Source organism: Balaenoptera acutorostrata, chromosome 17, assembly GCF_949987535.1.
Source record: "Balaenoptera acutorostrata chromosome 17, mBalAcu1.1, whole genome shotgun sequence".
Lineage (NCBI taxonomy): Eukaryota > Metazoa > Chordata > Mammalia > Artiodactyla > Balaenopteridae > Balaenoptera > Balaenoptera acutorostrata.
The window spans coordinates 1208026-1230921 of NC_080080.1; the positions used below are offsets into that span (position 1 = coordinate 1208026).

Genomic DNA, 22896 nt, shown 5'->3' on the forward strand with positions numbered 1-22896 from the left:
AGGCGTGGACTGGGCCGGCCCGGGAAGGATGTGCGGTGGGAGAAGCGACGGAGAGAGGAGAGAAGTCGGTGTGGCCTGGAGCAGGGCAGAGACGAAGAGGAGGAGCCGGTCGATGCAACGTCCCGAGGGAGAGACAGGAAAAGGGACCACGAGGCCACCAAAGGGCCGGAGGAGGAGGGAGAAGGCAGGTGGAGATGGTACGCCCGCGCCGGCCCCGCCCCCACTGCCCATCGCCACCCCCTGCAGGCCGTGCCCCGCCCCTCACCCCGTCACCACCCCTGTAGCCCCGCCCCGGGCCCTCGGCCCGCCTCTGCCCCACCCCCACCCGCGGTCTCTTTCACGCCCACGTGTGGGCGTAAAGAGAAGGTGGCTGTATGTGTTGGCTTTTGCTGCCAGCTGTGGGCCTGTCGGGGAGGCGTGGTGGGTAACACCAAAATGCTGTAGTGCGGGGGCAGCTTTGAAATGTAGGCGTTACCGGGTGCTAGTGAGAACCAGCGTCCCTGATGCACTTGCTCTGTGTCTCCATTGCTTTTGGCCAGTCCTTGGCGAGGTAGGTGCTGTTATCTCCACTTACCAGGTTAGGAAACTGAGGTACAGAGAGGTTAAGTAACTTGGCCATGGTCACAGGGACACTAAGCAGAGGAGCACACATTGGACACTGCCGTCTTAACCATTCCTCCTGGGCCGTCCAGCCTGCAGCCGCCAGCCACTCGTGGCTGTGAGCTCCTGAGACGTGGCTGGTCCCGGTGGGGACATGCTGGGGGTGTAAAGTGCATGCTGACTTCAAATAGTAGGAAAAAAGAATGTGAACTCACTCATTTTTTATATTGATCACACATTGTAGTGACAATATTTTAAATATTTTGGTTGAAATTAAGTATATTGCAAAAAATCAAATCGGTTTAAAATTCACTTGTGGCTTGTGTCACATTTCTGCTGGTCAGTGCTGTTTCACACCTTGTGAAGGGGTGCAGCAGAGACCACAGGTGGGGCTGCCAGCTTTGGGATCAGAATGGTCTTTACTGGTGTCAGCTCCTGCTTTCAGCAACGATATGATTCTGGGGAAATTAGATTTTCTGAGCCTTTTTTCTCTTATATGTGAAATGGGGTACTCTTTGTGGAGTTGCTAGTATGAGGAGACATGTGTTGGCTTATGAAGTGGGTGGGTGTGAAGTGGTCTCTCATTGTGGGTTCGAATTGGATTTCCCTGATGGGTAAGGATGTTGAGCATCTTTTGTGCTTAGTGACCATTTGTATATCTTTGGAGAAATGTCTGATCAGTTTCTTTGTCTGTTTTTTTTTAGTTGGGTTATTTGTCTTTTTATTGTTGAGATGTAAGTGTTCTTTATGTATTCTAAACACAGACTCATCAGATACATGATTTGCAAACATTTTTTCCCTTCCTGTGGATTGTCTTCTCATTTTCTTGATGGTGTCCTTTAAAGCACAAAAGGTTTGAAATTTTGATGAGTCCACTTTAGCTGTTTTATTTTTCCTTGCTTGTACTTTTTTAAAAAAAAATTTATTTTTGGCTGCGTTGGGTCTTCGTTGCTGTGCACGAGCTTTCTCTAGGTGTGGCGAGCGGGGTCTACTGTTCGTTGTGGTGTGCCGGCTTCTCACTGCAGTGGCTTCTGTTGTTGCGGAGCACGGGCTCTAGGCTCGCAGGCTTCAGTAGTTGCGGCGTGTGGGCTCAGTAGTTGTGGCGTGTGGGCTCAATAGTTGTGGTGCACAGGCTTAGTTGCTCTGCAGCATGTGAGATCTTCCCAGACCAGGGATCGAACCCGTGTCCCTTGCATTGGCAGGTGGATTCTTAACCGCTGCGCCACCAGGGAAGTCCCTGTTAAATCAGAATGTGAGTCCTCTAACCTTGTTCTTCTCTTTCAAGATTGTTTTGGATATTCTGGGTGGCTTGTATTTCCATGTGAATTTTAGGATTGGTTGTCAATTTCTGCAAAGAAGCCAGCCTTTTGATGGGGATTGGGTTTTTTTGTGGATCACTTTGGGGAATATTGCCATCTTAGCAAAATGAAGTCTTCCAATCCATGAATATGGGATGACTTTCCATTTACTTAGATCTTCTTTAATTTTTTTCAGCATGTTTTGTAGTTTAAAGTGTACAGATTTTTTACTTCTTTTTTTTTTTAATTTTATTTATTTATTTATTTATTTATTTATGGCTGTGTTGGGTCTTCGTTTCTGTGCGAGGGCTTTCTCTAGTTGCGGCAAGTGGGGACCACTCTTCATCGCGGTGCGCGGGCCTCTCACTATCGTGGCCTCTCCCGTTGTGGAGCACAGGCTCCAGACGCGCAGGCTCAGCAATTGTGGCTCACGGGCTTAGTCGCTCCGCGGCATGTGGGATCCTCCCAGACCAGGGCTCAAACCCGTGTCCCCTGCATTGGCAGGCAGACTCTCAACCACTGCGCCACCAGGGAAGCCCCCGATTTTTTACTTCTTTAGTTAAGTTCACTCCTAGCTATTTTCTTTTTTTGGTACTACTGTAAATGGAGTTGTTTTGTAATTTTCTTCTCAGGTAATTCACTGCAGGTGTAAAGAAAGAAAAGCAATTTTTGTATATTGATATTGTACCCCACGACTTCGTTGAATTCATTTATTAGCCCTAGTAATTTTTTTTTTGTTGTAGAATCTTGTGGGTTTTCTATACACAAGATCCTGCCATCTGCAATAAAGACAGTTTACTTCTTCCTCTCAAATTTGGATGCCTTTTATGTCGCTTTCTTGCCCCTGTGCTCTGGCTAGAACCTCCAGGACCGTGTTGAATAGCAGTGTCCAGTTCTGATCTTGGGGCCATGGCACCTTTGAGTATGGTGTGGCTGTGGGGTCTTTAGCTGCTCTGTCTCAGGTTGAGGAGGTTCCCTCCATCCTAGTTTGTTGAGTGTGGCTTTTTGCTTTTATCGTGAAAGGGTGTTGGATTTTTTTGTCAGTTGCTTTTTCTGCATCTCTTTAGAGATCTTGCGGTTTTTGTCCCGCCACATTCCCGTTTACAAAATTGCACAGTCTGAATTTAAAACACAGTGGCCTCAGCATTCTGTGGAAGGAACAGTGGGCCTGGGCTAGAATGTACGTCCTGATTTTAGAAGGATTATAAGGGAGAATATATGCAAGGTCTCTAAGCACGCCTGGCAGAAGGTGGGCCTTAAGGAGTGTCAGCTGCTGCAGTCCTAAGGCATGTCCAGCCAGCGGCTGCGTGGCTTATTCCAAAACGGTGGTGACCGCCGCCATGGCCCGCCTGGGTGCTGAGATCCAGCCCTTGCAGCCATGCAGCTGTGTGCCAGTGCTTCAGCCACCAGATGTCCGCGGGGACTGAGGAATTGGTGGCAGTAGTGGGGGTGAGAGAGGATGTGGGGGTGAGAGAGGATGTGGGCGTGCCTCTGCTGAATCCCTTTGGTGGCAGGAGGCATGGCAGGCGTGCCTGGGCCTGCTGCGCACTCGCTGGGCGGACCCTGACAGGTGGGCGCGTGTCCGCTTCCCACAGCCCCTAAGCTGCGTCTTACAGATGCAGGAGAGCTGGACACCTGCCCAGGGTTGACAGATGGTGGAGCCCTGTCCACTGCTGGCTCAGGGCCCGCAGACGGGCATCGTGGCCTGCTGCAGACCAGGCCTGGCCCTGGAGGGCTTGCAGCTGGATCATGCTGCCCAGGGCGGAAGCGGGGGTCAAACCCAGGACAGTGAGTGCGGGAGGGAGGGTTCAGCTGCACAGGGGTGAGAGGTGAGGGGCTGGTCTGCAGTGATTGTGTTACAGGACTTGCAGGAGGCCGCGTGGGCCTGGATGGAAGGCGCCCCTGGTGTTTGCACATTGTACCCTTACACAGCTTCACCTGTCAGGCCCTCTGACAGCGTGGAAGTGCCCCTCTTCCATGTCTGGCCTGGTGTGCCGGGCGAGCGTGTGATCACGGAGGACCCACGGGGTGCCCTCGGGAGCTGGGGGGCGCAGGGAGGTGGGCAAGCGCTGAAGCCCTGTGCCGGCCCCTCGCGCCGCTCCCAGGCGGCCTTCCGGGAGGAGCCTCGGGCCGGTCATGGGGCCGCGTGAGCGTCCCGCAGCTCTGGGCCAGAGCTTCGGGACGGAGGGGTCGGCGGGACTGGACTTGAATCCAGGGCCTGTCTGCAGCGTCAGGAGGTTGGCCCGAGAGCACAGGGAAGCGGGCGCAGGAGCAAGGCGGGGACAAGGGACCGCGCGGAACCGCCCTGGCCCTGCCCAGTGCCGCTGTGCGGCCCCCAGGAGGCCGGCGCGGTCCGTGTTCACCCGCCGAGTCCGCCAAGTGCGCCGGGGCGGGGCGGGGCCTGCCCGAAGATGAGGGGCAGGGCGGGTGCGCTGGGCCTTTGCACATGGTGGGGAGGTTCTCGCTGCCGGGGCTTCGGAGGGCGGAGCGCAGGGTGCGCCCGACGCCCCCCCGAGGCCCCCAGACCCGGCGGAGGGTCGTAAGCTGAGTCCGGTAAGGTGGCCGAAGACCTTGGGCGGAGGCTCAGGAAGGGCGTATCCCTGCTCCTCCCCGACATCTGACGGCTGCATCTGGGCGGGATAGGATCGCACGTTGCTCTTCGGTTTCCCCAAACGGGATCTGAGACCACAGATGCAGCACGTGCCGTTTCTTTACCGCTGGACCACACGTGCCCCGTCTCACCCCTGCTCCCCCGGGGGCCCCCATTTGGGAGTTTCTTCCCCCACTGTTGTTTTGTTTTGGTAAGCTCTGTTGCTCATGTAGCTGTGCCTAGCCTAAGCACCCTAGTGTTTGGTTTTGGACTTGACATGTGTGTGGTCTCACACTGGCCTCTCATTCCATGTTGGATTCTCAGTTCCTCCACTTCCAGGAGCTTTGGTCCATTCATTCTCTTCACGGGCACGTAGCCCGTGATCAGTTCCTCTTAGTGGCTTTTGTGCTCCGAGCTGAGGCTTGCTTCTGCCCACAGTGCTCCCAAGCTCTTTCCTGGGGGATGTGGGCAGAGGCCCTGTGGTCACATGGGGGGTGAGTTGTGGCCGGTGTGGAATAGCGCGAGGGAGGTGGGGATCTCCTGTGCGTGAAATGCCACCTTTCCAAAGAGCAGGGTGGGTTCACACCCGCACGGGGCTGCGCTCAGGGTTCCTGTTGGAGTTCTGACGTCATTAACTGAGTGCTTCCAGATGGCGTCTCACTGCGGTCTAACTGGTCCCCTTCTGTGACCTAAGTCCTATCAGTACTTCCACTCTACAGCCAGGGGCCAGAGACTTGCCATGATCACGGAGTCCTGTCTGCCTCTGGGGGCTCGGGCTCTGCTGGTGGGGGTGGGAGGGACAGCGTCCTGGGAACAGAGGGGTCGGGCCCGAGTGTGGAGCTGGGTTGCAGTGGCCGCTTCGCTGGTGCACCCTCACTAGCTGCATTCCAAAAAGAGCTGTGAATTACAGTTGCACAAGATTGGGAAAGTAGGTTGGAGCCAGACCTGGGGACTCTGGGGCGGCCCTGAAGGGACCCAGCTGGGGGAGCCTCTCTGCCCCTTTCCCTCTGGGTCAGGGAGGTGTGGTTGTTTAACGAGAGGCGTGGTCTGAGGTCAGGCAGGGTCAGTCCCCACACGCCTAGTGGGATGACCCCTCCTGTTCCTTACCTAGCTCAGCTGGGAGGTGGTCACGGGGCGTCCAGAGGGATGCGCGGGGAGGACCTGCGCGCAGGTGCAGCGTGAGAGTCGGAACCTTCTCGTGTGTCCTCCAGGTGGGAAGAGGAGAAGGAGAGCCCAGGCGGCGTGAAGTGGACGCAGCTGGAGCACAGAGGCCCGTGGTTCGTACCCCCGTACGAGCCGCTTCCTGAGGGAGTTTGCTTCTACTATGATGGTGAGGACTGCCTGGGTGGCTCGAGTGACTGTGGCCAGGGACCTTCTGCACCTGGTAACTGGTGGCCACCCAGGCCTGCTCCGCTGGTGGCTTTCCCACCAGGGTCTGGGCTGACCCGTGCACCTGGGAGACACTGGCCCTTTGCTCAGGAGCCAGGCCAGGCTGCTTCCAAGTCTGCAGTTCAGAGGCTCCCTGAGACATCAGGGGGGCCCTGCTCATCTGCAGCCTGGCACCCTCTCAGAACTGCCGTGCTTGGGGGCGCGGGGGCTGCACATCCAGTGCCCGATGAACCAGGTGGTGTCCTTGAACTCGCCCAGCTTGGTTCTGCCACCCCTGCCTTCCTGCTGTACTGGCATGGCCCACGTGGGCTTACATCCAGGAGGACCTTCTGGGTGAGGGCCTGAGTCTCTGGGTCCCTGGGTGTTTGGAGCAAGCTGCCTGCGGTCTCCCAGCTGTTACCGTGGGCATGTGCTGACTGGCCCGACCCCTCACTGTCCCTTCCCTGGCCTCTGGCCCTCATTCTCTCCACCCCTCTGGTTAGGAGCGTCAGCTTAGTTGTTTTTTTTTTTTGTTTACTTTTTTGGCTGCGTTGCTGCGCGTGGGCTTTTCTCTAGTTGCAGCAAGCAGGGCTTCTCTTGTTGCGGAGCATGGGCTCTAGGCGCGCGGGCTTCAGTAGTTGCGGCGCGCGGGCTCTAGAGCGCAGGCTCAGTAGTTGTGGCGCACGGGCTTAGCTGCTCCGTGGCATGTGGGATCTTCCCGGACCAAGGCTCGAACCCATGTCCCCTGCATTGGCAGGCAGATTCTTAACCTCTGCGCCACCAGGGAAGCCCCTTCTGCTTAGTTTTGTGCTGCTAGTTTGACCTGTTTCCCCCCATTTTCTGCATCTCTGCTAGGGTAAGCCTTTTTAAGGCGGCCCTCCGCCTCTCCTGGGTCAGACCAGGCCCTCGGCAGGGCATGCGCGGGCACTGCACACAGGCCAGCCTTGGTCGCTGGCAAGTTGTCCCAGCTCCTGCAAGGCGCTGCCACAGGGAGGCCTTTGTGGACAGCAGGGAGGACTGCCTCCCCTCCTTCCCCTCCTCTCTCTCTGGGGCTCTTGTAGTGCTCGCCTCCTTGGGGGATCTGGTGACCCCGTGGGCTCCTGCTGGGTCACACGTGCCTGTCCCTGGGGGACACACGGGCAGCACACACAGCCACGCTTCTTCTTCGTTAACTGCGACTTCATCGATGTGGGTGTTGGTTTAGAATCTGGTTTTCCGAGCTAGACTAGATTCCGTGACTGTCAGAGCCTGCCCTGTGCCTCGTGGGCACCTGGGCGGCCCAGCCATGGGAGGGGGCGCTCGCAGGGCAGGAGCTGAGCCCCTTGGGCTTTGGCTGCTCAGCTAGTTCTCTGTCCTCCCGAGAAGCTGGTTTGGGGAAGAATTGTGCTGTTTTATCACAAGTGCCTTTTCTTATTATCAAAGTAACGCATATTTGTTTTTCCAACGTTTGTGATAAAAATTTTCGAACGTACACAAGAGTTTAGAGAACTCCGTGGTGAAAGCCCCCGCCCCCCGCCCCCCCCCCCCCCCGGCCTTCGCGCTGCTCTGCTGGATCTCTGCCCACTGAGCCGTCTCTAACACTGATTCTTGGAGTAAAATGTCGGAAGTCATTGTGCAAATGGGAGGGTGTTTAAAAGGTTGCAGCTCCTACAGTTATTCACATCTTTCTGCTTTGGAGCCTTAACTTTTGTTTTATTTTTACATTACGTGGCGATGTGTGTCCTAAAACTTCTCGTGTTTTTGAACTGTAAATTTCCATGTAAGTGTAGCAGCAAAATAAATCATTAAAGCAGTATAAACGTGAGCAGCTCTGGCCGTTGACGCCTTCTGCAAAGGCCTGGCCTGGGCTCCAGGACGCTCACAGCCGCGCCTGTGCACGGGTGTGGTTGTCTTCTTAAATTTAGAGCCTTCTCCTGAACTACTAAAAGTCAGCCATGTTACGATATAATACAACGTGTGTAACAAAGCGCGACTTAAGGAGCAGGATGTTGTGGGCCGGAGGGTGAGGCAGGGTCGGCGCCCTAAATCAGTGTGTCTTCCGGCGTCTGCAGGGAAGCCCATGAACTTGAGCTTAGCAGCTGAGGAGGTCGCCACGTTTTATGGGAAAATGCTGGATCACGAATATACAACAAAAGAAGTTTTCCAGAACAACTTCTTTAGCGACTGGCGGAAGGTACGTGCTGCGCGGCCCTGGTCTCTTGGTGTCGGCCTGCTGCTGTCAGACGCTTGCCCGCCCTCACTTCTCTCCAGTGGCTGGAAGGGCAGGCGGAGCCAGGCTTGGAATCTCCAGGAAAGGGAGGTTGAGGGGTGCCAGGAGTGGCATTTTCTGGCCCCCAGGAAACAGAGATACTCGTTGGGAAGCTATCTGAAGATAAGGTGCTAGTCGTTTTTTCTTTTCTCATTAAAAAAAAACTGGGTTCTGTGCGCGTCTCCACTCATCTTGGCTACACCTGTGGACTCTGCCCCGAGAAAGCGCAGCCCAGACCCCCTTCCAGCTGCTTTGGGCAGGACACCAGCGCCACGTGTGTCCTCTTCCCGGCTGGTGGGCACCTGGGTTCTGCTGCCCGGTGTGGTGCGGCCTCACACCTACCTCTGCAGGGACCTGGGGGATGGTGGGGCTGCGGGCTGTCTGCGTGTGGCTGGACTGGGGACCGCCAAGCACGTGTGCGTTCCCACCGCGCATGGGGCGGTGGGCCGACTTCCCTGGTGGTGAGTGCCATGCACAGCCCACGCGGCAGCCAGAGGGGGCGGTTCTTCAGATGCGGCCACGTGGCCCAACTCAGAAGGCCGCTAGGAGGAAGCACCGGGGCCTCAGCTCTCCGCCTGTCCACCTGCACACCTGGGCCACCTGCCTGAAAAGGCTCTCTTTGGGGGATAGCTGGAGAGGCTGCTGGTCAGGATGGCCTTGGTGTCTTTGCCCAGAGTCTGCTCCTCCTGCTTCTGGGATGTCACCGTTCCCTGTGGAGTGGCCCCCTGCCGCGGTGGGGGAGGGTCCCCGCTGCCCCTGTGACCGTTGCCTGTGTTGGATGTTGAGAACGTGTGTCTGATTTTGGGGCAGGAAATGACAGCAGAAGAGAGGAAAGTAATCAAGCACCTGGACAAGTGCGACTTCACAGAGATCCACAGATACTTTGTGGACAGGACGGCTGCCCGGAAGGCCCTGTCCAAGGAGGAGAAGCAGGTCGGGCTGCTCTGGGGCTCAGTCTGGCTTGGGCCCCCGGGGCCTTGCGTGGGAGGCTGCTGGTATGCAGAAGACGACCCCCTCCTCTCACAAAAGCCGTTCCTGTGGGATTGTTCTAGACGAGACCCCGACAGGGTGTGGTGAAGGGGCCTCTGATTCCGCTCCGTTATTGTCAGACACTTTTGAGTTACGTGCCCCTAAACGCATTTAGAAAGTGCTCCGTCCAACCAGAGCACGGGGGGACAGTGGCCCCGCCATGTGAACCAGTGGCTCTGTAGGTCGTGCTCCGTGGTGACAGTGGACCAGCACAGCTGCGGCCGGGAGCGGGGGGGCGGGCGCCCCGCCCTGCGCTCGGCCCGCCTGCCTTGCTGGGCCTCCCGGGCTCCCGCAGCAGTGAAGGGGCTGTGACGAGCCGTGGGCACCAGGCTCGTCCTGTCTCTTCACCGCTAATGCCTACACGCTATTCTATGAACGCAGAAGCTCAAAGAAGAGGCGGAAAAACTTCAGCAAGAGTTCGGCTACTGTATCTTGGACGGGCACCGAGAGAAGATCGGCAATTTCAAGACCGAGCCCCCTGGGTTGTTCCGGGGCCGCGGCGACCACCCCAAGATGGGGATGCTGAAGAGGAGGGTCCTGCCGGAGGACGTGACCATCAACTGCAGCAGGTGCGCGCGGGGCGGGGGGTGGTGGTGTTTGGTCCCGCCTCTCACCCGGGGAGTGGGGCCCGATGCAGGGTGTGTCTCCGTCACTCCAGGCTCTGTGGGCCGGGTGGGAGGGCACCTTCCCCACAGATGGACGCTCTGCGGCAGCCCATGTGCTGTTTGCTGAACCAGCCCTTGTCACTCTGCCCCTTGCTTGAGATTTCACTCCACCAAGAAAGCATGTCCGTGTCCTTCCAGCAGAGTTTTCCATAGTTCAGGTGATCGAGATGGGCTAGTAACCCATGAGCGTTTGGAACTTACGGGCTGCGCTCCAGCAGGAGCTTCTGTTCCTCCGCTGCGTGGACCACGGCCGGGCTGGGTTGCCAGAGGCATCCTGGGAGCCCGGGCCCATCGGGAGCCCAGTGGCGGCTTGTGTCCCGTGGAGCTGCCGAGCTGGCAATGTGTGTGGCCTTGGGGGTGGCCGTCCCGGTTCACGTGTGGGAGCAGCTCTGAGCGAGCCCCTCACATGCCTGGCGACACAGAGGCCGCGACGCGAGGGTGTGGCCTGGGCGAGGAGGCACCTGCAGTGCCAGCGCAGTCGCAGGAGGCGGCGGCGTTTGGCCGGTGTTTCAGGGAGCAGGGTCTTGGATTGTCGGGTTTGGGTCACTCTCCTGCTGCAGGGACTCCAAAGTACCTGAGCCTCCGGTAGGTCACCGGTGGAAGGAGGTGCGGTGTGACCGCACGGTCACGTGGCTGGCGGCGTGGACAGAGAACGTGCAGAACTCCATCAAGTACATCATGCTGAACCCCAGCTCCAAGCTGAAGGTGAGCCGGCTCTGACCCGCTGCCCCCTGCTGGGGCCGGACCGCTTTGGCAGGGAGTCCCTGAGGTCATAGGCATTAGCAGGCCAGTTTTGAAGTGATATTGTGTCCAGCGGCCATTTGTCTTAATTAAAAAACAAGGAATTTAGATTTACACTCTCTTTAAATTTCGCTGAGTTTGGAGTCTGCCCCCGGCCCTGAGCCGAGCAGGTGAGAGCGGGCCCGGGAGGAGAGTCGGCAGTTTCCTGTTTGAAGGGATCACCAGGGTTTTCTCTGCTACTCGCTCCCTTCGTTAGGGCGAGAGAGACTGGGAGAAGTATGAAGTGGCTCGGCGCTTGAAAGGGGTTGTGGGCGAGATCCGTTCTCAGTACCAGGCCGACTGGAAGTCCCCAGAAATGAAGGCGAGACAACGCGCTGTGGCCCTTTATTTCATCGACAAGGTGCGGATGGTTCCAGGCTTTCCTGCCTGCTGTTCGCAGATGCTCCAGTCGGTCTCAAAGACCCGGTTGGACGGGCAGCTGGGGGGACCGTGGGGCTCGTGTGTCCTGAGCCGGAGCCTCGGGCAGGTGGAGGGGTGGGTGTGTGCCTGAGTGCGTACGTGTGTGCGCCCGCCTGTACGTTGCGTGCCCGAGGGGGCGTGTCCGTGTGTGCGGCGCGCCCTGATGGGCCCCGTCCGCCCAGCTGGCGCTGCGAGCCGGGCACGAGAAGGAGGAGGGCGAGACGGCTGACACGGTGGGCTGTTGCTCACTCCGCGTGGAACACATCCGGCTGCACCCAGAGGCCGATGGCCGCCCATACGTCGTGGAGTTCGACTTCCTGGGAAAGGACTCGATCCGCTACTACAACAGAGTGCCGGTGGAGAAGCCGGTGAGTGGCTGGTGTGGGCGGTGGGTCGTGCCCCACGCTCGCCCCTGAGATCTGGGTGCTCTCTTTCGGGGAGCATCAGGGGAAGGCGCAGGGCCACGAGGCCCATTTGCCTGTCCCGTCAGGCGTGGCGGCAGGGCCAAACACCCGGAGGCCGAACTGGACCTGCCCTCCAAGGCGCCAGCGCTGCCACTGCTCTCCTGGTGGGTTAGGGTGGCATTCTAGAGGCCAGGATTCCGAGAGCAGGGTGTTGGCAGGGCCGTGCGCCCTCTGGGGCTCTGGAGAGAAACCTTCCAGGCCCCCTGGCATCTGGAGGTGCCCATGCATCCTGGCGCGTTGGCTCGAGGCTGCAGCAGTGCAGCTCTGCCTCCGTTGTCCCCGCGCGTCTGTCTCTCTTTTTGTGAGGACACGGTCCTGTCGGAGGGCCCCCCGACACACACTGTGACCTCATCTTGACTCATTGCATCTGCAAAGACCCCATTTCCGAAAAAGGTCATGTTTCGAAGCTTTGGGAAGGACGTGAATTTGCGGGGGGCACTGTTCACCCCAACGCGCCTGGGAAGGGTCTTCTGGCCGCTGGGCGTGCAGCTCGCTGTGGTCACTCTGGCGGTGTCCCCGGTCTCCCCTCTGTGAACGAAGAGGTTCGTTCAGGGGTTGAGCCTGCTGGCTGACCGCCATGCCCACGGCGCCTGGCCTCGCCCCTGCCGGTGGAGGGGCGGATGAAGTCGTGGGGGGGGTGGCGCGGGGGGTTAAGTCTCTGGCTTGCAGAGGGCTCTGAAGGGAAATCAGGATTTCCACTCCTTCTGGAGTGACGAGCCCTAGAGTGTCAGTCGCCCTGGCCTCCGTCTGGGTGGGCCCGGTGTCATAGCAACGAGAGCAGACCCAACACTGACCACCTGCAACTTACACACACCTTCCACACAGACATGGCTGCCCGCACACAGAACGGGAAGTCTGGGGAGACTGTCGGGGGTGACAGAGAAACGCCCACTCGGGAGGGGCTGCACGGCGTGCCAGGCATCTGGAATCTGTTCCAGGGCATGAATTGGTGGGGAGCCACAGGTGAGGAAAGGGAGAGGCTTTCCTTGGGGCAGGAGAAGGGGTTTTAGTAACAGAAGATAATCACCACGTGTCTCAGTTCGGGCTGCTCTGATAAAGTACCCGGCCTGGGCGCCTCATTAACAGCGTTTCCGTCTCCTGGTCTGGAGGCTGGAGTCGGGGGCTGTGAGCCGGTGAGGCCCCTTCCTGGTGTGGCCGTGCTTTCTCACTGTCCTCACGTGGCAGAGGGCGAGGGAGTGCTGGGGCCACTTTCCTAAGACACTAGCCCAGTCAGGAGTCGGGGGACTCGGGGGCCGCGGTGCCGAGAGCGGGGGCTGTTCTGGTCGCTCTGGAGCTGGACACCTGGTGTCCAGCCCTGTGGGGCACACGCAGAGCGGCATGGAGAGACAGGCCCAGGCTGACACGAGCCGGGAGGACATTTGCGCTCCCTTAGCAGGACGGAAAGGAAAGTGAGGGTGGAGGGAAATTGGACAAAGGGACCTTGAAGGTCCTCTGAGGCGCTGTGGTGTTGGGCGAGTCTGACTGTGGACGTGGGGTCACCTGGAGGGACCCGGCGCGGGTGACGGAGGAAGGAGCCAGGGTGTGCGTTGTGAGGGGACGGCGCCAGTCTCGCGACGGACAGCAGCCTGGACACGTGGCGCGTGACCCTGCGGTGGTGCTGACTGCTCCCTGGGAGAAACCCCGTCTGCTGGTCTCCCAGTTCTGTCGCACAGCTGGCCCTTCGGGCCCCTCGTTTACCTCCATCTCCTCGGCCCCAGGAGGCTTCTTCCTGCCCAGGGCACGAGGGGGTCTTTGTAAAGGCTTCTTCTCTCTGCCGCAGGTGTACGAGAATCTGCAGCTGTTCATGGAGAACAAAGGCCCTGGGGCTGAGCTCTTTGACAGACTGACCGTAAGCCTGGGGGGCTCAGAGCAGTGCTGATGGGGTGACCCAGGGCTGCCAGCGCAGCCCAGCCTGTCTGTGTCCAGAAGGGCCAGGCTGACGCCACGGCGCGAGCGTGAGTGCCGACTGGCATGTTCTCTTGCACGAGAAAGCTGAGGGCCGTCTGTCTAACCACCAGCTTCCTTCACCCAGAGGTGTGGGGCGGGGGGCCTGGAAGAGTGCTATGAAACTGTCCCCAAAGGAGACCACGTTTTGAGACCCACCTTCTTCCCCGTGTTCAGACCGCCAGTCTGAACAAGCACCTGCAGGACCTGATGGATGGCCTGACGGCCAAGGTGTTCCGGACCTGCAACGCCAGCCTCACCCTGCAGGGCCAGCTGAGAGCGCTGACCAGAGGTGAGAGTCCCTGGTGTGGGGACAGGGCGCCTGCTTGTGTGCTGGTGCCCGGCTGCTGGGTTGGTACGGAATGCCTCGGGGCCGGTGTCCAGGGCGGAGTGGAGCTCCCCTGGCCCGCGGGGACGGGTCAGGGATGTGCGGGTCCCCAGGCCGAGCCGCCCCTGCGGGGCCACCCGCACGGTTAGGCCCCCTGCCCGGTCTCCGCATCTGCTCCTCCGCAGAGTCGGTTTTGAAGCCCCTGTCCAGCTCTGCGTGTCCCCCCATCGCGTGCGGGAACCCACCCTCTTCCTGCCACTCCCACCCCCAGCGGGGGCTCCTGGACGTGGGCCCGATGCTCTCGGGGGGCTCTGGGGAGGCCTCTTCTCTGCCCCTGTTGTGAGGCCCTTGGGCTAGGTGCGGACCCTGAGGCCTGTCCTGTGAGGTCCTTCCTCGGGGCGGCGGCGGCTGTTGGCCCGTGGCTGCCGCTGTGTAACAGGCCCCTGTTTTCTAGCTGAAGACGGCGTAGCCGCGAAGATCCTGTCTTACAACCGAGCAAATCGGGCCGTTGCTGTTCTCTGCAACCATCAGCGGGCAACTCCCAAGACCTTCGAGAAGTCGATGCAGACCCTTCGGTCGAAGGTGCGCGGCGGGCGTGGCGGGAGGGCCTCTGGGGGCGACTGTGCGTCTCCCCTCCTCTGCCCTCCCTGGGACCGCACGGCCCTCGGAGGGGCTTGGGCACATCAGGGTGCCCGGGGCCAGGTGCTGGCCAGGAGGGGAGAGCCGGCTAAGGGAGGGCCAGAGGCTGTCCTGCGCGGCCTTCTGGTGTGGAAGGGCCTCTAGCCCAGGAGGGAGGTCAGCGGAGCAGGGGGGCTGGGTCTGGCTGGAGCAGGTGGTATGTCTGGGGCCTCTTGGCCTCACCCTGTCCCCTGGCCGCAGAGTGACCCATCAGGGCCAGCGCTCCGGCACCCTGACTGGGCGGACGGGTACCCAGGGGACCCGGTCAGCTGGGCCCTTTTGGGGCCTTGGGCCTGCAGGCTGTGGCCGGTGGTCCCTGGGGCTGGACTAGGGCGGGCAGGAGCAGCCCTGACTGGGTCCCTCTTCTTCTGCAGATTGAGGCGAAGGTGAAGCAGGTGGCCGAGGCCAAGGCAGAGCTGAAGAAGGCAAGGGCCGACCACAGATCCAGAGGGGACAGCAGGTCCAAGAGGCAAGTGTCCGGAGGCCCCAGCCCATCCAAGTCACGGGGTTGGCAGTGAACCTGCTTTTCTCTTCCCCAGTTCTCTGGTTTTCTTTTCAATCATATTTTCTGATTCAAAAAATACAAACTATATTTGTGCCAAAAGGTGAAGCAGTGCAGAAGTGCAGGAGGAGAAGCGCCTGTACTCGGGCACCCGAGCTCCGGGCCGCGTGGGTCTCTCCTTCAGAGGCTCTCGGCTCTTGGCTGCGGGCGAGCGGTTCCGGCTCGTTCACAGAGCTGCACAGCCGTCGTCACCGTACATTTTAGTGCGTTTCCATCACTGCAGACAAACCCCCTCCCCTCCCCCAGCCCCTGGACATTTGCACAAATGGAATCCCACCATCTGTGGACCTTGTCTGGCCTTTTTTGTTTAGCGTAATGTTGCTGAGGTCCACCCGTCAGTGATTCAATCGCCGAATATTCCGTTGTGTGGCCAGACCACGTTTCACTGTCCATGTGTCTGGACATTTGGGTGTTTCCACTTCGTGACTTTTGTCGTAGAATTGTTGGGTTACTCTGTAGCGCCAAGGTTTAGCATTTTAAGAAAGCGCCACCTGTTGTCCGCCACGCTCACGTTCTCACCAGCCGTGCACTGGGTCCCAGTTTCTCCACATCCTCGCTGGCACTTTTCTCGTCTTCCCTCTTTTTGGTTACAGCCCAGCGGGTGTGGGTTTGGTTTGCGTTTCCCCGATGGCTAACAATGTGTGAGGATGTTTTCTCTGCTTATTGGGCGTTTGTGTGTGGTCTTTGGAGAAATGTCTGTTCAATCCTTTTTCGGTTTTTCAGTGAGTTCTTTGTTTTTTTTACTGTTGAGTTATAAGAGCTCATTATTCACTCCAGATACGAGCACCTTTTCAAGTATATGATTTTTTTTTTTTTTGGCCGCACCACGTGGCACGCAGAACTTCCCCAACCAGGGATCGAACCTGCGCCCCCTGCAGTGGAAGCGTGGAGTCTTAACCGCTGGACCACCAGGGAAGTCCTCAAATATATGATTTGAAAAGACTCTCTTCCATTCTGTGTGTTGTCTTTTTACTTTTTTGGTAGTTTCCTTTGAAGCACAAAAATCTTGGTAAGTCTAGTTTTCGTTGCTTATTCTTTAGGTATCACGTCTAATAAGGCTTTGCCTGACCCGAGGTCATAAAGATGCAATTCTAGGTTTTCTTATAAGAGTTTTATAGTTTTAATGTTTACATTTAGGTAGTTGATCCATTTGGAGTTATTTTTTGTATATGGTGTGAGGTAAGGATTCAACTTCATTTTTTCTCATGTGGACACCCAGTTTTCCCAGCACCGCTCCCACTAGATGAATGGTCTTGACACCTTGTGGAAGATCAGCTGATGGTAGGCGTTTCTGGGCTCCGCTCTGTTCACGTTCATCTGTCTGTCTGTCTTCCTGCCAGTACCATTCAGTCTTGATTCCTGTAAGTTTGAAATCAGGAAGTGTGAGCTCCAATTTGGTTTTCTCATTAAAGATTGTTTTGGCTATTCAGGGTCCCTTGAAACTCCATATGAATTTTAGGGTTGGCTGGTCAGTTTCTGCAGGGAAGTCAGCCTGGATTTTGATTGGGATGCGTTGACGCTGTAGGTCAATTTGGGAAGTACTGCCTTCTTAACAAGGCCAAGCCGTCCAACCTGTGAACACTGGGATGTCTTTTCAGATGCACTGTTCTTCTTCCATTTCTTTTAGCAAAGTTTTGGAGGACAAGTTTTGCACTTTTGGGGGTTAAGTTTATTTGAAAGTGTTTTATTTTCGTTGCTGTTGTAAATGGAATGGTTGTTCATTGCTGGCTTTGTTGCGTGTCCCCGAGCCCACCCACAGGTTCCATGATTCGCGAGGAGGATTCCCAGGACTTGGCATCGAGCTGAGGTTCCTCCCAGGGGCAGGACACACGGGCGGTTCTCAGGTCCTCAGGCCGCTGCGCACTACTCCTTCCCACTCCCTGGGCTCAGAGCCGGTGCTGCCGCCCTCCTCCCCAGGGACCAGGATCTCAGGAGTGTTCCCCCTCGTTGTTACAAAATCATGTTCGTGGCCAGTCATCATAGCTTTGCATTGCTTTCTTTCCCAGACCTTTCACCTGGGTTTTGTGCACAAGGGGCAGAAGTGTTGCCACAGAGAAACGTTGGTATGCATCTGGGTGGGCGAGAAAAACACACCACACCCGGGCGCTGGCGGGACGGACTCTGGAGTTTTCACAGAGGTTCCCGTGTTTATGTAACGTCCACGTGTGCACGGCTGTATCCTCCTGCTGACCCAGTGAGCAGCAGCGACGAGATGGGCTGCATCTGGGGGTCCACCTGCCCCCCTGCTGCGGGCTGCCCTTACCTGGAGAGTCTCAGGTGGAGCGCCGAGGCGTCCCTGGGGCAGCTGTCCCTGTGATGTGACCCCTCCCCCCGCTGGCACACGTGCAGGATCCACCCTGGGCCGCGGGCAGTCTCTGCATCAGAGGCACACGGCCCGGCGCACGTGATTTCTGACTGCCCCGCCGGAAAAACAGGCCTTTTCCCGGGGGCATCTGCAGGTGACCCCAAGGTCCAGCCAGCAGCTACGTCTGCATGGTTAGGGTCCCATGAAGGGGTGTCCTGAATCTGCCACAACCCTGGGGTCTGAGGTCCAGTCCTGGAGCCTCCGTCCCACTTGCTCTCCTGCTGCAGACGGTGCTGGGTTTCTGCCTAGAGTCAGGCGCAGGCAGCAAGACCCGAGATTCCCAGCAGACCGGCGGCTTTCCTGCAGCAGCAAAGTGGAGACGCCACAGGTCCAAGTCACAGGGCTTCCCTGAGCCCTCATCGCTTGTCCATCTGGAGGTTAGAAGTTGATCTGCTCCAAAAGGCACACGTCAGGCCAGAAGGTCACCAGCCTGGGTCCCATCTCACGAGAGCGCGTTAGAAATCCACCCAGCTCTCCGGACTCCAGGACGTGTCTCCCTCTCGGGAGAACCTCCTTCCTCACGTGGTCTCCTTCCCCAGAGATGTCAATAGGCAAAATCAGAGTAAGAAACCATCGTTTATGGAGATGTGTTTGCTGCACTCAGAGTTTGAATTCTGACCCTCCCACAGGCTGCAGAACAAGGCTGTTGAGTCCCCTTGGCACTTTTCCTGGGCATCCTTTCTGATTGCGATGATTCCTCTGGCATTTATGAAGTTACAGGATTTTCCTTTATTTTTGGCTGTGCCGTGCAGTGTGTGGGATCTTAGTTCCCCGACCAGTGGAAGTGCGGAGTCTTAACCGCAGGACCGCCAGGGAAGTTCCAGCCATTTTACATTTTATGTCAGCTTTTTACTCTACGTCCAGATGCGGTAGCCACAAAATACAGAGCCATTGCAAGAATTGTACTGTTTTTCTTTTTCTTTTTTTTTAATATTAATTAATTTATTTAGGCTGCTCCGGGTCATAGTTGCGGTATGTGGGATCTTCATTGCGGCATGCGGACTCTTAGTTGCGGCACGCATGCGGGATCTAGTTCCCTGACCAGGGATGGAACCGGGCCCCCTGCGTTGGGAGCACAGAGTCTTACCCACTGGACCACCAGGGAAGTCCCTGTCCTGCTTTTTCTTACTGCTAATTTTTTCAAATCCCTAGCAGGTAAACCTTTACAGGGTTAACGTTACAGCTGCCTGGGAAGATCCCAGCTGGAATGGGGGTTGGGGCGGGGGAGAGGGGAGAGCAGCAGTCTTTTCTAAAACTTTGTTCCAGGCTTTACTGCTTGGAGGGGAGAGCAGTGTAAACTTTTAACATTTTTGGCCCATCCACAGCTCAATTTTGGGAATTTTTGGGTCCTTTCTCCCACCTGGAGAACAGAAGCCCAGGCATCACCTGAGCTGTATTTTCCCCCCTCGCTTCAGCCATGGCGGTCAAAAGCAGCCTGAGGATCCGAGCCCAGTCAGCTGGGGTTGGACCTGTCATCTCCAGGCTCGCCTTCTCACAGCAGACGGCAGCTCTCCTGCTGTTGCACACCGAGCGAGACTCTGGGCCACCCAGGGACCAAGGGCATGTCCTGCCCCAGCCCTTCGTCCTTCCTTTCCAGAACAGTGTTCTTGCCGTGTTTCATGGGTCCGAGTGATAGCGAATCCCACTTTCCCGCTGACTCCCCAGACCCCCTGTAGGTGCGATGATTCCGTAGGACTCACAGGACCCTGCACGGTCACGGCTGTGACTTTGTACGGTGAAAGGTCACGTGGGCACCCTCTGCCTGCACATCCCAACCTTCCAGGCTCCGGAGGAAAGCAGGAGTTCAGCATGACCTGTACTGTTGGTACACAACTTTGGGCTCCGTGAGCCTCTCTTTTCTTACTGGTTAGGGAGATGGGCGCCCTCCCGACATCCAGCCTTGTAGGCAGGCCTTTCTCTCCAGGCTTGGTCGGGCCTGCTGTGTTGACTCGTCCTCTGCAGACCACATAGAAGTAGAGTTGATGCGTGTGGGTTGGTCTCACACCCTGCACCCCACTGAACTCACCTGTTCGCCTTAGCAGTTTCTTGGCGGATTCCTTAGGGTTTAAGATCATGTCATCCTCAGGTAGAGATAGTTTGCGTCTTCCTTTCCAACCTGGATGCCTCTTACTTCTTTTTCTTGCCTGATGCTCTGGCTGGAACCTCCAGCGCAGTGTTGAGGACAGGTGATGTGTGTAGACCCCTAGTCTTGTTCTCACCTCACGGGCAGAGCTTTGACTGTAGAGGAGGATGTCAGCTGTGGGTTTTCTTAGGTGCCTTTATCAAGGTGAGGACGTGCCCTTCTATTCCTTTTGTCGAGGTTTGTTTTTTTCCTGGAAGGTGTTGGATCTTGTCAGATGCTTTTCCTGTATCTATTGAGACGGTACCGTGTTGCGCTAATTGGATTTCGGGTGTTTCGTTCTTGCATCCCAGGGGTAAGTCCTGTTTGGTTGTGGTGCAGAATCTCTTCTGTACCTCCCGGATTAGGCTTGCTGCTGCTGTGATGAGGACTTTTGCTTCTGTATTTACACTGGATAATGGTGTGTGGCTTTCTGGTGATGTCTTTGGTTCAGTGTCAGGGTGATGCTGCTCTCGGAGGGACACGGGAAGCGGTCTCTCCTCTTTTCTTTTGTGAAAGTTTGTGAAGAGTTGGAGTTAATTCTTCTTTAACCACTTGGTAGAATTCACCAGTGAACGCCTCTGGGTTTGGGCTGTTCTTTGTGGGAAGTTTTTAAATTGCTGAGTAGTCGCTTTGCCTGTGTTCCCTGTCGCGTCAGCACTGGTGGCGTGTCTCCCAGGAGCTGGTCTGCCCCACCAGGACACAGTCGTCTGTGGTTTCCCTCATCTTCCTTGTTTCTAGCGGGGTGCCCCCTTTTACTCGCGGCTGCTGTGGCTGTGAAAGCATGAAAGTTTCCTCAGGTGCAGGCAGGTGCTTTTTAGTCGTGGGGTGTGTGTGTGAGAATGTCCAGCCTTTAGACCGAAGGGTATTCACGTTCAGTGGAAAATGAGGCTCCCCAGAGGCGGCTGCTGGGAAGCCTCGTGTGTCTTCCAGGAGGACTCGAGGCGCCCCTGCCCCTCCCCGCTTGGTGGCATCAGCAGCCGCCTGCCGTTTGCCGCTGGCACATTGGCGTTCGGCTGGCGCTCTGGCGGCCACTGCAGAGCGGTGCCTGGGGCTGCGCCCACCCTTGTGCACAGCCTGGGGACAGACACCGCCTCACGCTCCGCTGTAGTGTCTGTCGGGGCCGCGCAGGCTTTGCGGCGTTTCCTCCACCCGCGGTCCTTCCACACGTGTCCAGGTGGATTCGGAGCCGGGGTTCCTGGAACAAGGACTGGGGTCGAAGTTCACGTGCACATGGATGTCGTGGCTGTGCCTGTCCCGTGCCCTCTGCAGGGTGCCCTGTCTGGCGTCTCAGGAAGGGCGTGTGGAGGGTGAAAGGAGGGTCCTGCCTTGATAAATCAGCTTTTCTCTGAAACAGTAGGAATAAGGACTGAGCATCTTTCACAGATGTGAAAAGGCTTTTGTATTTGATTCTGTCCTTTGCCCCCTTTTCTGTTCGCCTGTGGCCTTTGGGTGCTTCCTGTGAAGTCAGGTCTGGACGGATGGTCCCTGCTTCGTGCCGAGGGTGGTCTGCCCTGTGCTCCAGCCCCCTGGGACTCCCCAGCTCACCGGGCTCGCCCGGCCTGAGTGGAGCTGGGTGGGGCCAGCATGGGGGCTTGTGCCCCGCCTTCTCTCGCCAGCTTCCTGGAGAAGAGGGGACGGCTGCTGGAGAAGCTGGAGGAGCAGCTCAGGAGGCTGAGCATGCAGGCCACGGACAAGGAGGAGGGCAAGCAGGTGGCCCTGGGCACGTCCAAGCTCAACTACCTGGACCCCCGGATCAGTGTCGCCTGGTGCGTGGACCAGGCCGCCGTGCCCACTCGCGACCCCGAGGAGGGGACTGGACCCCTGAGCGGCCCCAGTTCAGTCCCCTGGGCCCTGTGGTCAGCACAGGTCCTTCCTGTGATGGGACCCGACTGGCTGGTGTGTCTAATGCTGAGTCCTGGGTCACTGGTCCTCTCTGCCCGAGAGCTCTGGGGCCGTGGAAGGCTGGGGTGGGACCCCGAGCTGCCCACCCAGCCACAGAGAGCCCAGCCTGCCCACTGCGGGTGGGGTGACTGGGTCGCCTGTGTGCCCCGTAAGCGTTCCCTGAGCACCCCGCCCGGAGGACACCTGGGCTGCACGGGGGGACACTGCCTCCTCCCTGTCCTCCTGCCTCCCTGCTGCCCTGGGCTGGTGGCCGTGCTGTGGGTGGCGTGCCCAGGAGGAGCAGGTTGGGCAGCCTGGTGTCCCGACCTCTGTCCCGCTCCTCCCAAGAACCCTGGTCTCCTCTTGGCAGGTGTAAGAGGTTTGGGGTGCCCGTGGAGAAGATCTACAACAAGACACAGAGGGAGAAGTTCGCCTGGGCTCTCGACATGGCAGGCGAAGACTTTGAATTCTAAACGAGCATCTCTGTGCCTTGTTGGAACTTATTTTTTTTCACCATTAAAGCAGATTGGGGAATTTTGTACAAAGTCGTGTCTTTTGTGTCATCACACAGAAGGTGGCGGACGCCCGGTTGGGTGCTTTCAAGTGTCCCCTCCCCCATCAGGTGTCCCCTGGCCTGGCTGGGAGCTGGCGTGGCTGTGTGCCTGGTCCCAGGCCCTGACTTGGGGAGGGCCCGACTGTCCCGTGAGAGGCCTATGCCTCCCACTCCCAAACTGCCCCAGCACCGGGCAGGGACCCCCTCAGACACGCTGCACCTGTTCCCTCAACAGATGGTACGGCGGGGCCCTGAGTGCCACTGAGCCTGTCTCTCCTGGTGGGTGGGTGGAGTCCACGTGTCCCCGAGAGCGCAGCTGGCAGCACGTGGGGCTGTCCTGAGTTCCGGCAGGAGTTGTGGTGTCTGTGCCCTCAGGCCGCCTGGTGCAGCGCACCCTCGGGCTGGTTTTGGAGTCACAGGGAAAGATCTCGGGTGGGTGTGTGGCACTCAGTGGCCAGGGACATGTGGGCGTGGCTGAGGATGGACGGGAGCATCACTGATGCGGGGTGGGAGGGACGTCCCTGCCGCAGCCAGGCCTGCGGTCTGCCTGCAGGCTCCTGGAGCTGGAGGTGGGCAGGGGCTGGGAGGTGTCTTTTTTCAAATTCTAGGTTGGGGGGCAGATAATTTTTCTTTGTAGTTTATAGGTCTCTGGCTCAAGAGGCATCTCATCTACACCCAGACCAGGTGAAACTCACCAGAGAAGAGCCTTTGGATGGGACTTCCGGGTGCCTTAGGGGCGGGCATGTTTTGTGTGGAACGAAAAGTAAGTAATCGTGGCTACAGTGTAGAGTGTAGAAAACTAAGTGGTCCCAAGTCTGCAGATCCGTGTCATTCCCTGGGGCTCCCCCTGCCCTCGCCACTGTCTGCAGTGGATTCCCTGTTTACCGGACCCCCCCCCCACCCTGTCTCCCAGCTCCTAGTGTGTTTGGGGATCTTCTTTTTGTAGTCTCCTGAAAAAAAGTTTCATGAACAGCAGTGAAAAAATTTCAGTTTGCATGTCT

At 57.9% G+C, this 22896-nt stretch overlaps 1 protein-coding gene across 1 annotated transcript; it reads left to right on the forward strand.

The window, feature by feature from the left end:
* Positions 1-92: 92 nt before the first annotated feature.
* Positions 93-21881, forward strand: TOP1MT (DNA topoisomerase I mitochondrial). Its single transcript, XM_007166865.2, has 14 exons — positions 93-197; positions 5700-5818; positions 7908-8029; positions 8915-9037; positions 9515-9702; positions 10359-10503; positions 10796-10939; positions 11181-11366; positions 13243-13311; positions 13584-13698; positions 14189-14316; positions 14787-14881; positions 21078-21227; positions 21713-21881. Exons 3-14 carry the CDS (start codon positions 7916-7918, stop codon positions 21813-21815), a joined length of 1560 nt encoding a protein of 519 aa, XP_007166927.2. The 5' UTR covers positions 93-197; positions 5700-5818; positions 7908-7915; the 3' UTR covers positions 21816-21881.
* Positions 21882-22896: the final 1015 nt, after the last annotated feature.